Genomic DNA, 15364 nt, shown 5'->3' with positions numbered 1-15364 from the left:
GCTGCATCCTGAGTGCCCCTTGTGGCTTTAAGGGCTGCCCTGCAGTGGCCCTGCCTCAGTTTTCCCTCTTGGACTTGGCCCTATGGATAAGCCGTTAACAAAAAGTCTGCCCCTTCTGGGATATACAAGTCCAAAACAAACACTTTGTCCTAGTCTCAAACTGGGCCCAGCCCCTCCTTCCTGAAGGGTCTGTCTTCCCTCCGTTCGACTCAAGCACTCTGCCCATACTGTGGGCTCAGCTTTCGCTCTTCCCGGACTCCTTTTCGTCTCTCACCTCAGCTCCTTCTGAGCTCCTTTGAGTAGTTCCCTGCTTCTTCCTAAATAGCCACTCCCTGGCCTTCTCTCCTGGAACTTTCCACAGGCCTCTGCCTGTCTTGTCCTCTCCATTCCAGTCAGCCCTCTACTGCTGGGCTACTTCTTTTAGCCAACCCTGCACAGGGCTAATGGAACATGGCTGACTGTCCCAAGTCCTTGGCCCTTAAAGGAGGCATGTCAACCCTTGTATATCTGCAATGACTTAAATCCTCTGAGTTGCAGTTTTCCACATAGTCAGCCTAATGATGTCAGTTTGCCAAATTTCAGCTTTCTAGCCCAAGCCATTGAGATACTTAGAACTATTCAAGAACAAATGAATTTTTAATAAATCCCTCCCTTCTTTGGTTCAGCTGCTTCTGAGAATTTTTATTCAGACTTTAACAAAAAAATCTCTTTCACACTGAGACCAGACTTGGAAAATTTCATCCTGAAAGGTAAAGGCTTGTTAAAGTTAGAGGTAACTGAAAAAGGTTATTTAATGTGGAAATACTTAATACTAATATTGTTTAGGCAACCTTGAATGTATGTCTTAAGTATAATCATAATTCTTATAAACGTAAATTCAGGAACTATTGCTTAGAACTGCTAAAATGTGCCATTTCATTTAGTTTTAAATACTGGCCTTTACAGCTGTCTGTAGTGTTTAGATTAAAAAGTAACTCATAATTTTCAGTTTACTTATTCTGTAGCAAACTTATCATTTTCTCTTAAAATCATACTACTGCTTTAAGGTAAAATTAAAGGAAGATGTCATTTTCACTAATTATTTTTAGTTTTATAGTATGGTCCACTTCTACAGATGGCAGTCCCATGAAAGTTAATAAGAACTTTGTGTGTGGCAGGATTGCAGGATCATACTAACAAAGAAATAGACATTTTAAAATTTTTTTGTAACTGTATATTTCTTATGTCTTAGGTTACTTGCAAACCATCTCAGAGCACCTCATCTCACTTGAAAGCTTCTGTATCTGTTGCTGAACCATTTTCCTCTAATATTGCAAATATTCCAAGAGAGCTTGTTGAGAATGTTTTGGATGAACTGGACCATTGTGTACCTCTGCTGGAAATCTACCCTGTCGAGGGGCCGGATATGGTAGTATTTGATATTGCCCAGGCTTTGGACGTTGTGAGGTATTTAGCTTTTTCCCCTGTATTTTTGCTATTCAGAGATGCTAAAATGTTAACTGAGGAACTGTACCTAAAATAGAAAGATTAGAAAGATTTACTTTGCTTCATTAATAGTGTAAGAATATTCACAAACAAAAGTCTGAGTTTAAAAAGTGGTAAGGATGAAAAAGTATTTTGATGAAGTCCAGTTAATGCCCCAAAAAACCCTTGCAATTTGATTGGATTTACCTAGTCCAGGAGTGAACAGCTTCTGGACCTGAGATTCAGCAGCTCTATCTGGATTCTGATGCTTTGCCTTAACACTTCTGCTTTTTTTACTCTAAAAGGTGTTGACTCTTATTTTAATGCGCCAACCATATGGTGTTTTCAAGGTTTGCAGTACTGTATCTTGAGTAGAGCCAGTCAAGAATTTTCTGACAAAATGCTTGTTAATGTGTAGAAACAAACTGTTTGCAGAAAAGGATTTCTTTCAGTGAGTCATTTCAACTTGAAAATATTTTGCCATTTCTTTCTAGCTTCACAATGTAGTGTCACCAAGTTGGAAGTGTTCATGGAATTGATTGCCTCTCTGCTGCCCCAGTGTTTTGCCTCTGCTCAAAGAACCTAGAGGTTCCCCTAGGACTCATCTCTAAGCAGGAGTTACTTCCATTGTGCATATTTCTTTTTTCTTCCTCTTCTTGATGCCCCCAGTAGGTTAGGGCAGGTCTACACTTAAAAAGCTGCAGTGGCACAGCTACACCAATGCACCTGCACCATTGTAGCACTTTAGTGAAGATATTATGATGCTGATGGGAGAAACTCCACCTCCATGAGAGATGGAAGCTATATTGACGGGAGATACTCTCCTGTTGACATAGCGCTGTCTATAATGGGTTAGGTTGGTATAACTGCATTGCTTTGGGGTGTGGTTTTTACATACTCCTGAGCGACGTAGTTATACCAATGTAAGTTTGTAGTGTAGAACGGGCCTTAGAGGATTTTTGAGAAGAGGAGTGTACAGGAAAGCTATTATTGAGGAGAAAACATGGTAGTGTAGCAAGCTTAGCTATGATCACCTCTTACTCCACTCTACAGACATCTGACAGGCAAGCCTTAAGCTGGTTGGAGTGGAAATTCTGCAGCAGGACCTGGCATTTTGGAAGCAACAAGCCAGAAGTCCCTAGCTTTTTATTCTTCTCTTTTGACTGTGGTGAAGTATGGGATCAAGGAATGTTCCCAAGAGGCTGGCAAGTCAGCAGGGTCAGGAATCACCTGTGAGCATGACTTGCCTACTGCTTTCAGTTTTCCACAGTACCTGGTGTTTTTGGCCCAGCTGTCTAGTACGGGCCTTAGACAATTTTTCTTGTGCTTAAGCTCTGACTTCTACAGGCTCTGAAAATGTAGTTTAAAAAAATACCCCCAACAACATAGCACTCAAATGTTTCAGATTCCCTGTATTTGGTATCAGTTACCATTTTTTTAGGGCAGCCTGAGGGTTGTGCAGATATGGATTTGTGAAGAATATCTAGCATGCATTTCCCTACACCCTATTACCACTCCTTCTGCTGTCTTAGTCGAGTGGCCTGGTCCAGCCTGCTGATGCCAACTAGTCCTTTGTTACCCTGGCTTCCTCAAGTGTAGTGACAGTATGACCTAGTGTAGTCCTTTGTTTTACTGCTGCTTTCTCTTCCCCTGCCACCAATTTGATTTGATTTTTCTATTTTGCAGGATGCAGAGTGATCTAGCCCATACTGCTAGCCTGTCAGTATCAGTAGACCTTTTTTCTGTCTGGCCTCCCTTAGCTCAGCATGGTCTAACTCAGCTTGTCTTTTTATCACTTGTGCTGACTTTTCTTATGAGTGCAGTAGAGTATCCTCGCCCCTACTGCAAGCATCCTGCCTATACCAATAATAGACCATCAAAATAGCTGGAATCTGCAGATAGGGATGTGACTGAGCTTCTATAATAAATGAAAGGAGGGGGGTAGCTCCCTTTCATGAACACCCAGCCAGCCAGTTAGCTATAAAATCCCTCTTATTGGCTGTTCTTTGCTTGCTTTACCTGTAAAGGGTTAAAGTTCCCCAGGTAAAGGAAAAGGAGTGGGCACCTGACCAAAAGAGCCATTGGGAGGCTAGAACTTTTTAAAATGGAAAAAAAGCTTCCCCTTCCGGAGAAGGAGACATGGAGCACCAATTCTACATGCAGGAATGCTGTGTAAGGGTTGAATCAGGTATGAAAATTCATCTTCCATACCTAGAAGAAATCATTGGACAGGAAATGTTGACATAGACACAATCAGGTTTATTTCCTTATTTTGGCTTGTGGATCTCCTCTGTGCTAAGCCCAGATGCTTTTGTTTTGCTTGTAATCTTTAAGCTGAACTTCAAGAGAGATATCTTGATGCTTAATTTTTATAATTGTTTCTTTTAAGTTCCAGCAAAAAGCCTAAGTTCCGAATGTATTTCCTTTCTTTTTGTTTCTAATAAATGTTACCTTTTTTAAGAACAGGATTGGATTTTTGGGTCCCTAAGAGGTTTGTGCATATGTTGTTTAATTAGCTGGTGGCAACAGCTAATTTCCTTTGTTTTCTTTCTCAGCTTTTCCCCAGAGGGGGTTGAAAGGGCTTGAGGGTACCCCACAGGGAGGAATTCCCAAGCGCTCCTTCCTGGGTTCAAAGGGGGTTTTTTTGCATTTGGGTGGCGGCAGTGTTTACCAAGCCCAGGTCAGAGAAAAGCTGTAACCTTGGGAGTGTAATATAAGCCTGGAGTGGCAAGTATTAATTTTTGAAATCCTTGCAGGCCTCCACCTTCTGCACTCGAAGTGCCAGAGTGGGGATTCAGCCTTGACAGCTTTTTTCTTCCAGTTTCCTTTCATGTGTTCCAGACTGGTCTAGCCTGCTACTTTATTAAGCCTGACAGCAATTTTCATTCAAGTGATATTGCCGAGTGTCTAGTTGCTTACACCATTAGCTTTCCAGCTCCAATGGACAATTCAAATGGCTGTAATCCTGTGCTAAAATGTTAGCATTAAGGAAGGAGAGTTTTGTTCCACAGTTTTAAAACCACTTCAGTAAGATTTTAAGGTCAGAGCATGTTCATCTCAGCTTTCCCTCTGCTTTTATCAACTCTTTCTATCATTTCTTTTTTAAAGCAGTCCTCTGTCTCTTCAAGGAGCAGATCATAGACTGGGGCAGCAGCAAAAGCTATAGATGCAGAAGCAGCAGTCTTTACAACAGTTAAGATGGATAGCCCTCTATATTGGGGGTTGCTCGGTCTTCTGAAAAGGTCAGTTCAGGCCTTCAGTAAGATACCTTAGTGTATGTGACCAAAAAAGCATTTCAAACTTCCTGGTCAAGTGGAAACTTATATTTCAGGATCCTCTCAGACTTCAGCACGTGAAGTGTTTGGCCTGGAACTTGAAGTTTTTGCCTTCTAGAGCATGAATATTTGGGAGAGCTCATGGAACATGCTAGTCAAATCTAGAAATTGTCCACAAATCTGACAACTTCAGAGGATTTTGAGAACTTGATTCTCATGGTGCTCTTGAAAGGACATATATTGGCGTTCCTTCTAGATAGGCACTTGCTAAGACTATGACACAATCTTCCTGCAGATTCAAGGTCTCAATGTTAGAATTGGAAGGAATATGCTACAAGTAGGCTATCATTTTTTGCAACACCCTCACATTTCCCAATTCCTTAAAGCTGTCTCTCTGCAGAGATGCTGTTAGGAGACTAGTAGAATAGCTTCAGATGATCTAATTTTTCCTAAACACATGGGGGAGTTTTCTCCATACTTATTAAAGCATTTTACCTGTTCGCAATTACATTGGCCAGGAGAGTTAGTTGATAGATGGAACCATAGGGTTAGACGGGACTGCAAGGGTCATCTAGTCTAAAGTTTGGGGGGCTTTATCCATCTGGAATCTTTCTATGCAGTTTTTTTGCAGATGAAATGATTCTCAGACCTGCACCAGAATTGCGTCCCCTGAAATGTTCGTTTCCACTTGAACTAATCTATTTGCTTTCCTTGTATTCCACCACTAAAAGTCAGTTACTTGCTTTTAGATGTTGAGATATTCAAATTCTGTTTACATAAAGCTAATTCTTGAAGAAAATCAGATGCAATGTTAATATTAGATGGATGACCTAAGAAAGGTTGCAACAAAAGCATCATAGCCAGTATTCCTAGATGGATAAATTAAGGAGTTTGTCAGGCCTACAGTTTGTTCTTAAAAGATCCTCCTCCTCCTGTAAAAGTTCAGACATATGTCCATTTTCTGGGCAGAATAGCATTATGCTTTGTTTAAGTAATTTTGTAGTATAGCTATGTGGACTTCAGTGCATTCCTTTATCGTTTTAAAACAGATGTTATGTCTTCGACATAGCTTTTGAACAAAAGGTCCTGCAAGCTCTCTCTTAGCTTTCTTTCATTAAAACCCTTCACATGCTGAGGGAAGGCAGAAGAAAAGTAAAACAAACAAAATAAACTTATCCTCAAGCAGCTGTTTTTTCCTTGTGGTTCACTCTTGATGTTTCAAGTTTCACTCCTGTTTATGTAGATATGTTTTACTGGCTACTTCCCAGTTGTAACGGATTACTGAGTACCAGGTGCCCATGATGAAGAAAGGTTAAATTTACTTACCTACATGTAACTTTTCCTTCTCTTAAGTGGGCATCTGGTGCTCTGTGAGATCTCTCCCAGGTTGTCACTTAATTTGCATTAATTTCCAGTTGGAGGGGAAATGTCTCAGTTCTTCCTTTTTTCTCTTTATGGAATATTCCTGCAGAGAGAGATGGAGAAATCTTGTGATCCCCTTATTTTAGGATCTTTCTTTGCTGTAAGTGGTCTCTTCCATTTCCCTGTGTTCTAATCAAAATTAATAATTTGTTGTCTTAGCATGAGTAGTTGATTGGGGAGTTAGAGAGAGGCAACCACTTCTCTTATCAGCTCTAATTGCCAGCACTGCATTGTGAAGCTAGTGGAGTTTATTTTTTTAGTCTTCAGGCTTGGAAGATGAGGAAGAATAACCTAGTTATAACAGATTATGGAGCAGTAGGTGCCCATTACAGAGAAGGAAAAAATGAAGGGTAGGTAACTAAATTTTATCTTTTGGACAGCGACAGCCATAAACAGCCATATGGATGAACTTACAGAAGAGCTGTTGAGATTTTACCTAAGGCTGCTGGGTGAGGTGAAGAGAGAAATCAAAATGCAGAAATTAAGAAGATTTTTCTTGTGGGGAAATAAGATTTGTGGTGTTGCAGCTTTTTATGAAGTGAAAATGTTCTTCACAACTTGAGATCACTACGATAGAAAGTTACGAGGTTGATTGCCAAAACAACATATGGAAGCTTTTTTTCCCCTGCTTCTCATGAAAGAGCAAATGTGGTGGCAGTATAATACAGGGGTTCCCCGGTATACGTTTCCCCCTTATCAGTTGTTTCTTGTATCCGTTGCTCACCAATGGGGGAACATGTTCAGATTCACACTGGTCCCGATCCACATATCCACTTCACATTTTGCAGGGCATTTCTTTGGGTGTGTCCCCTGGTGCTCAGGAGGTGCTGGGAGGGAGGAGGAGGAGCAAGGACTGGACACGCTCAGAGGAGAGGGCAGAACTGGGCGGGAAGAGGCAGGGCAGGGCTGGAGCGGGGTGACCCATTATTTCTTGTGGGGAAAAATTAAATTCCCCGATATCCGTAGTTTCAGTATCCATTGCCCTATTCAGGAATGCAACTCTGATGTATACTGGGGACCCCCTGTAAAGTCAATATATCTTTTAGGTTTTTCTATGACTTCCTTTGGAGGGATTGGGATGAAGATGAAAGTTGTGAGACCTATGCAGCACTGATAGAAGAGAGAATTAAACTGTAAGTATATTACACCAAAAAAGAGTGAGGTTTTTGTGTGTGTGGTTTTTTTTGTTTTTTGTTTTTGTTAAAAGAAGCTGTGAGGGCTCTCCTCATGGTCCATTGGAGCACTATTCACCTTGTCATGGGGTCTCCAAAGGTCAGTTGCCACCTCTCACAGGGTCTGCTGCATTGGTGCTTTAGCCTTCCAGGTAAGGAACACTTGAGTCCTACCCCTTCTAGGGGATTAAAGTAATAAACAAATAAATAAATAAATAAAGGAATGCTATGAACTCAAACACAGTCATCCAAGGAATCTTCAGCAGGATCCTGCCCTTCTGTTTAGAGCCTGTCTTCATGCGGCCAGGCCTTTAGGTCAGTCTTCCTTGGCCTGGTCATCTCATCCTTTGGGAGGTTCATCCAGACAGCAAGCTGCATCTGACTCTTGGCTGAAACCAGGCTTTCCTCGGCAATGAAGAAGCAGAGCTCTGCTTTCCTTCCTGGTCAGCCCTGCACAGAGCTGGGACTTCTTTTAACTCCCCTCTCCATACCTGAGATCTGCTACAGGTGTAGTGACGCAGGGCCAGTTGGGTCCAGAGTCCTTCATTAACACCCTCCTTGCCAGTATGGGGCTTGTACGCCCTATGACAGAAGTATAATTTTTTTTTATTTTCACAGTGGGTGTGATATTGAGAATGGAACTATTCCTGCTCCAATTGGTCAACGTTTTAGAAAAAATCTGGAGAAGTATAAAAACATGCATTTGGAATTGATTCAGTACCAAAGTAATATTAAAGAAGAACCTACAGCAGAAGAAGCTGTTGAATGTTGGAAAAAATACTATGAATTAGTAATGCTATGTGGATTGCTGAAAATATGGGAGGACCTTCGCCTCAGGTAACCTCTATAGCAGTGGTTCTCAAACTTATTTGATTAAGTCCCTTTCTGTGTGTCTGTAGTCATTTACGGCCCCGACACACAAGTACATATGCCTCTGGCCAGGCGCCCAGCTCTGAAGGCAGCATTGTGCCAGCAGCAGTGCAGAAATAAGGGTGGCAATGTGAAAAATGGTATTTGTCAATGTCACTTTTCACAGCAGACTTAGCTCCCCATTGCCACCCTTACTTCTGCGCTGCTGGTGTCCCGGGGCTGACAGTGGGAGCCCTGCCGCCACCTCCAGGTGAAGGATTGGTGGGGGTCGGGGGAGGAAAGCCCAGGCTACATCCTGGTGAGGGATTGGGGTGTGGGGGGAGAGCCCTAGGATAGCGGGCCTTTGGCTGTCCTCTTTATCCCCTCACCTCCTGGTTGTGCGTGGCCCTTCTGCCCAAGCCCCAACCATCCAGGGCTGACAGCTGGAACTCTTAAATTAAAAAAAAAAAAAAAAAAAAAAGGCACACAGCTCACGCCGCCCTTGATTCATTCCCAGATGCGCCCCATAGTTTGAGAACCACTGTTCTATACTTACTAGTTCATACTTGAGGCCCTACAACAAAATCCATTCTAAACATCGTAATTTCTTGCTTGTCCTTTCTAAATGTTAATAGAAGTTAATTAGCACTGTAATTAATTATAAACTATGAATTTAAAAGCTTCCTGCCAGTAGTTGAGACTGTGATATCCTCCCTAGTGGGATTATTACATTAAGGTAACCAACTGATTGCTACTTACTCTCCAGTGGAACTATTAAATCACTAAATTTAGAAAAATCTGTCCTTCGATTTTTCTTTAGTTTATCAGCATACTTCAGTCCTTATCCAGACGCTGTCTGAACTGCAGTATTTCACTGTATAAAAATGTGTACTATAAATCCATATTATATTAAAAAACCCTACGTTAAAAGAAGGTTGAAAGTCAAGCATTCAAAAATTGGTAAATGCCAGTTAGGTTTGCCCAGAGGCAACCTTAATTCAGGCCCTGGTGTGCATATGCTCTATGACAGTCTTTAATTATGTTATTACTTTTTTCCCCCCAGGGGATCCCTGCCTCATTCATTGCACAGGATAGATGGTTCACTGTTTCTTTCTATCCTCATAATTATTTACTGCACACTGTACTCAGTGTAGGATTTGAACAGAATTATTAATTTGCTCATGTTGTTTTCTGTTTTTCTCATTGAGATCTTAGTTCTTTATGAACATTAATGAATTAATCTTCAATACCCCCTGAGAGGCGAGATGATGATATCCCCAGTTTCCAGATAGAGCACTGAGGTACAAAGGTTAAGTTCAAAATTGTTAGAAGTGTCAGTTAATTTTGAAAAAAGAAAAGGAGTATTTGTGGCACCTTAGAGACTTACAAATTTATTTAAGCATAAGCTTTCGTGAATACAGACTAACACGGCTGCTACTCTGAAACCAGTTAATTTTGGGTGCTGAATCTGAGAAGCCTGAAGCTTGGTTTTTAGAGTACTTAGCATTTTATAGCACTTAATGGGCACTGTACTTTCAACATATAGACTTCAGTTGCAGTTATGTGTGCTCAGCACTTAACGCAAATGAACCCACATGTGTCTCAAGCCAGGTACCTAGAAAATGAGGAATGCACAATTAGTGACTACCTGTGAAAAGTTTTCTTTAAGTGACATACCTAGCATCACATAGGAACTCTGTGGCAGAGTCAGGGATAGAATTCAATTTCCATAATGTTATTCAGCTGCCCTAGTGATAAGATCATCTTTTTCTTCCTGTAGTTCTCTGCCTCATTCACTAAACATCTTCCAACTTCTGGAACAAAATGAGGCAGCAGTCCTACAATAGTCTCATTCAGTATACAACCTTGATTCATTCCTACAGCATAGTTTGTCCTGTGACCTTAATGAGGCAGGAGTTCTGTAGGGAAAAAATATACATGAACACATAATTAAACTCTCTCATAACATGCACAAGGAGGCTGAATTAAGGCTGCACAGGAAAACTTAACATTTTCTAACTTCTGAGTTCTTGACTTTGCAACATTACTGTTAGTTTAATGTCTTATGTAGTAAGTCTTTTTTTTAAACTTAAATAAAATAAAAAATATAAATCCATTATGTAGGAACAGATTTAACCCCCATATAGGCCAACAGCATATTTGGGATCTTTTGGTTCACGACACAGCTCTCTACCACTTGAGCTAACGTAGCTGATAGCAATAGAAGGTTGTTTATCTTCTGATGGGACTGCCATGAGATGGGGATTGGAGACACATACTTTCAGTGGGTTTCACAGTGATTTACTAGATAGCAAAGTAATGTTGAGACTTGGGAATAATGGGTTTAGTTCCAGGTTCTGCTGGGGAGCATGGTCTAGTGGCTCCAGATACTTTTGCTCCTGCTTTTCTTCCCTTCCCCCACCAAGCCTATCCCTGTCCTCTTCTGTTTCTGTCCTGCCTCCCCCTCACCTCCAATGCCTTCTAATCCTCCTCCCTGCCCTGCATCTCTTGTAGATTTAATTTCTCTTTGCTTTGTAAAACAGAAGTGGTTTATTATATTGAGGGAGGAAAAAATATAAAGCATAGGTAATTGGAAGAGTCCCTTTTCTAACCATAATCACACTTTAAGATGTGCCTACATTTTAAGAAATGTGTCTGGGTTATTTTGGTAGGTTTTTGTTTGGACACTCTATTTGAACATTTCATTGGGGATTGGTATAATAAAGGAATTATGTTTTAACAAAAGATGGAGTCAAACTGTTGATCTGGGCTAGAAGATGCTTTTTGAAAATGGCTTTAAAATATTTTTTGGCCTACCTGTACTGATCAGACAATCTTTGTGAATGGATTATACTGGGAACAGTGTTTAAATAGAATTCCATATTTGTTTTCAAAGATGGGTCAAAGCCCAGGACCGTAAAACCAAATGCATGAAATATATTAATTTATAGGATTCTGGAGATGGCAGCTAAGTAGTAAGTGACTTGTCTAAACAAATTTGTGCTGCTTTTACATATCTTGCATTTAACACTGTGAAAGTTTTGTGATGCTGGAGTTATCTGGTATGTTTGTCATAGATGAAGATGCTATTTAAATGCATGTATCTGTTAAAATCTAATCAATTCAGCTTAAAACTTCTTAAAGTCAAACTATTTTATATACTGTCAGAAATGCTTTGTCTAAAACTAATTGTAGTACATAGATTTGGTCTAAATTACAGAGCTTATGGACCTCTGACCCCAAGGATACTGAGGCGTAGGAGAGGAAACAGAGATGATGGGAAAGCTGTAACTCATATTGTAGCTAAAACAATGACAGCAGAAATGGTGAGGAAGACTTCGATTATGTTTTATGTGAGTCAGAAGGACTAAATGTGCTAAACAAAACCAAGGCCAAATGATCTAGGGGCTATTAGTACATAACTGTCTTGAAGGAGATAGTTATTCAGAAGTGACCTCTGAATTTTTACTTTCTGATCTAACTGAAGTGGTCGCATAGAATCCTCTCAGTCTGTGGGATGAGAAAGAATATAAAGTTCTAATAGGCAGTCCATTAGTTTGAAATGGACACCCATTCAAAAAGGTAGCTCGCTGGTGAGAAACTTTGTTGTCAAAACAACGTAAGACTAGTAACTGCACAACAAGCGGTGTTTATTTTGCCTCTCTTTGTAGAAACAACCTGTTGTCATTCCTCTGCAGATCACTTGGGGAAAACCTTGGCTACTGTGGCTTGCTGGCATTCCTTCCCCCACACTTCCACATTTTCTTTCTCCTTCTCCCTCCAGCAGACATATAACCATAGAGCTCATTAGAGGAACTGACAGACTTAGATGTGCAGCAGGGTGTTCATGGGGATGTCTCTTTTCTGGCTTGGAGGGCAGTAGTTCCACTTTGCCATGGCCAGCAATAGTCCTAGAAAAGGGTATCTCACACCAGTTAGTGATAGGCTGTCATAGGCTCATCCGTTAGAGATTGTTCTGGGTGTTTTGGAGATGAGGTGTCCATTATTACTTATTGCTCTAGGGACCAGTGGACACCACAGCCATAGAAAAAGGTCATGAAGCTAGACGCTCTATCTCCACAGAAGGGAACTTCATGTGTGTTTGAATTAGCTAGAAGCCTTCTACCTGTGAAAGTGACTCTTGGTGCTTTATCCAGTCTTACCACCCCAAGTTCTTGCAGCCTGGCTTCATTTAATTCTGTTCCTCTCAGATGGTTCTTTGTCCCACTCATTCCCACTTTCTCCCCTGGTTTTTGTTCATCCAGAAATTCTGCCTTAATGAGATATTTATCCCTTGGATCTGTCTGTCTTGGCCTTTCCACACTGCCTCCTTTTGTTTCGCGGTAGCTAACAGATATACTTGGCCTCACCTCCAGGTGTGGACACCACTCTAGGACTGAACTGAGCAAGATACCATTCAGTGGTCTAAAACTCTTTGAAGTTCGGGATAACAGCAGTAAAAGAAGTTGCATATCTGAGTAAGCTTCCTGTGCCCCTGGAGAATTAGGAAAGAATTACAGTGGAAGTTATTTAAAAAAAATACTTCTTGTTCATTCAGGGGAAAAGAATACTTCTCAGGATCTTCATGGGTTTCTGGAGGTAGGCAAAGCTTCTCTAGCCTCGCCTTCAGTAAGTAAAAGACGACAGACCTGCTCAGACCCCTTTCTCTCTGGAACCTTCGTAGCGTGAGCTTGACAGCTCTGAGCCTCCAGGCGTCTGATGCTTTGATTCCCTTCTATGGAGTTCCAGGTGCCTTGTGCTGTTGTGTATCCCAGGTATGCTCCCGTCCCCCTGAGTGGACATATGTTGAGCACCTGTGGGTCTAGAAGGCATATGAAAAGACCCTTGCAAACATTCTTTGGGATTGCCCACTATCTGAGGGAATCCAATACCTGGCTTGGGACCAGTACCTGATCCTGTATATGTTCCAGGGAATGGGTCCAAACTTGGAGGAGAAACACCTGGAGACACATAAAATGGTATCTTGCCCATGGGGTGACTTATATACACAAAACCAAAAGGCCAGTAGTTGGAGACACTGAGGTATGGATGGCCTTGTGTTCTTTAGTATAGATGTAAGGTTCTGAATTTTTTGGAATCTGTCCAGTGATGGGTAGATTTTTGCCTCAGTAATGTCTATGTCCACTCCCACAGCTATCCTTGTGGAAGTGTTTTTTGGTGTTTATCACAAAACTATGTGCTTGAAGCAACTGCAGTATCCAAAATGTGGCAGGTTGGTTTGCTGCTCTGGTTGGAGCTCTGATTAAAATGTTGTCCAGGAAAGGATACGGGTGAATGCCCTGAGATTGAAGTCTGGCTATGACCATTACCAGTACCTTGTTAAAGACCCTGAGGGCAGAAGAGAGGCTGAATGGTGGAGTTTTGTACAGGGATGGCCTGTGTCATAAACAAAGCTGAGTAGGCAGCGGTGGCACAGACATATGAGGACATATAGGTGCATGTAGCTGCTAGGTCAACTGAGGTGAGGAAGCCCCTTTGGGACAGGGATGTTACCATCACAGCAAGGGTTTGCATGCAGAAGCTCATTCTCTTCATCCTTTTGAGTCATTTTAGGTCCAGGAATGCTCTGACCCTCCTGTAAGCTTTTGGATAATGAATAGCCTATTGCATATAGCCTAAGAATCTTTTGAGGGCTACTTTTCTGTTGCTGGGATGTCTAAGTGAGGTTTCATTTAGCATCAGTTCACATTTGATGAGATTGCCCGAGATGGGGGATTGGATGAAGAAGCGATGGGATGGGGCCCTTTTTTTCAGGGATTAACTGCACTACCTCTCTTACCCACTTGTCTGTGGTCAATGGAGACTATTCTCAGAGAAGCGGTAAACTGCCTCTAAGATTCAGATTTGCGTGGAGATACATTTGCTTATTGTCGCAGTGAGACCTCAGAGGTGTGTTGCTGCCTGATCAGCTGTTCCAGATGTAAGATTTTTTGTTCCTTTTTGCCTGCTTTGCAGGAATTGCCACCTGGCTGTGGCCAGGATGGGGTGTCTTGCAGCTCTTTATCTAGTGCCCTCTGGATATATCATTTTCTGTGTCCTGCTCCTTATGGTCTTCCCCACTTAGTCTCTCTGTGCTTCAGCTGCCCATCCGTAAAATGGGGATGACAGTCCTTCCCTACATCACAGGGTGTTGTGAGGGTAAATGCATTAAAAATGGTGAGGTGCTGATATACTGCTATAATGGGGGAAGGCATATAAGTACCTCAAATATTTGGGGAAAAAGGCATGGAGGGAAGTTCTCAGGGTTTCCAAGTTCCCTGCTGTTGACTTGGGAGCCTAGACCTGAGAGCCTCAGCTGGAAAGAGCTTGAGCTTCCAGGATCCTGGGTCAGTTGGCTCCCCATGCTAAGGGGGAGTCTGGAAGCCCTGGGGGACCTGTGGCCCTTAGGCAGTCCATATAACAGGGTTGCTGTGAAGTTGTGGATCCTGACTCTAAAGCGGGTAGGTGAGTTGGCAGAAAACCAGGCAAGTTTCCATCAAAACTGTGCCTGTATTGTCTTAGAACATATGTTTATTTTTACATGTTTCTGCAAAATATTTGCTTTTGATGAATTGGCATTTTTGGAAGGAAAAACATGTGGTTGGAAAATTTCCAATTAGCTGTAGCCATATTGGACACCCAGTAGACACTGCATGAAGTTCGTGGTCATGGTCCTGCAAGAAATCCTCACTTCATTAAATTGGTGGAAAGACCTTCAGATGTACGACAGAATACCCTTTTCTTCTTTGAGCAGTGTGCTTGTGGGTACTCCACTTTAGGTGGTGGTGCGTCCCAGCCCCGTCGATCAGAGATTTATGGTAGCAGTGTCCGCGCAGGTCGCACGTTGCAGTACCGTTGGTGCCGTGTGTAGCGCGCGCATGACCCAAGCCCTCTAGTTCCTTCTCAACCGTTCTCAGCTGAAGACGGAGAAAAGGGGCAGTGTTAGCAGTTCTCCCTAAAACCATTAAGAAATAGCTTTTAGATAAATATTTAGATAAGTTGTTAGAGAGAGAGATAGAGTTAGTGTTAAAAAAAAAGTTTTTTTCTTGTTAGTCATAGAATATCAGAGTTGGAAGGGACCTCAGGAGATCATCTTGTACAACTCCCTGCTCAAAGCAGGACCAATCCCCAATTTTTGCCCCAGATCCCTAAATGGCCCCCTCAGGGATTGAACTCACAACC

General features: G+C 41.8%; 1 protein-coding gene across 1 annotated transcript in view; it reads left to right on the top strand.

Moving 5' to 3' along the window:
- SHCBP1L (SHC binding and spindle associated 1 like) overlaps window positions 1-15364 on the top strand; it is a 67133-nt gene that overhangs the window by 16849 nt on the left and 34920 nt on the right. Inside the window, exons 3-6 of the mRNA XM_073356620.1 lie at window positions 1232-1446; window positions 7208-7294; window positions 7952-8170; window positions 11403-11508. Of these exons, the coding sequence (XP_073212721.1) occupies window positions 1232-1446; window positions 7208-7294; window positions 7952-8170; window positions 11403-11508 (627 nt within the window). The remainder of the gene's footprint in view (window positions 1-1231; window positions 1447-7207; window positions 7295-7951; window positions 8171-11402; window positions 11509-15364) is intronic.

This window comes from Lepidochelys kempii, chromosome 8 (genome assembly GCF_965140265.1).
Source record: "Lepidochelys kempii isolate rLepKem1 chromosome 8, rLepKem1.hap2, whole genome shotgun sequence".
In the NCBI taxonomy this organism is placed as follows: domain Eukaryota; kingdom Metazoa; phylum Chordata; order Testudines; family Cheloniidae; genus Lepidochelys; species Lepidochelys kempii.
The sequence above is the reverse complement of the archived record's forward strand: the minus strand, read 5'-3'. Positions and strand labels throughout refer to the sequence as shown.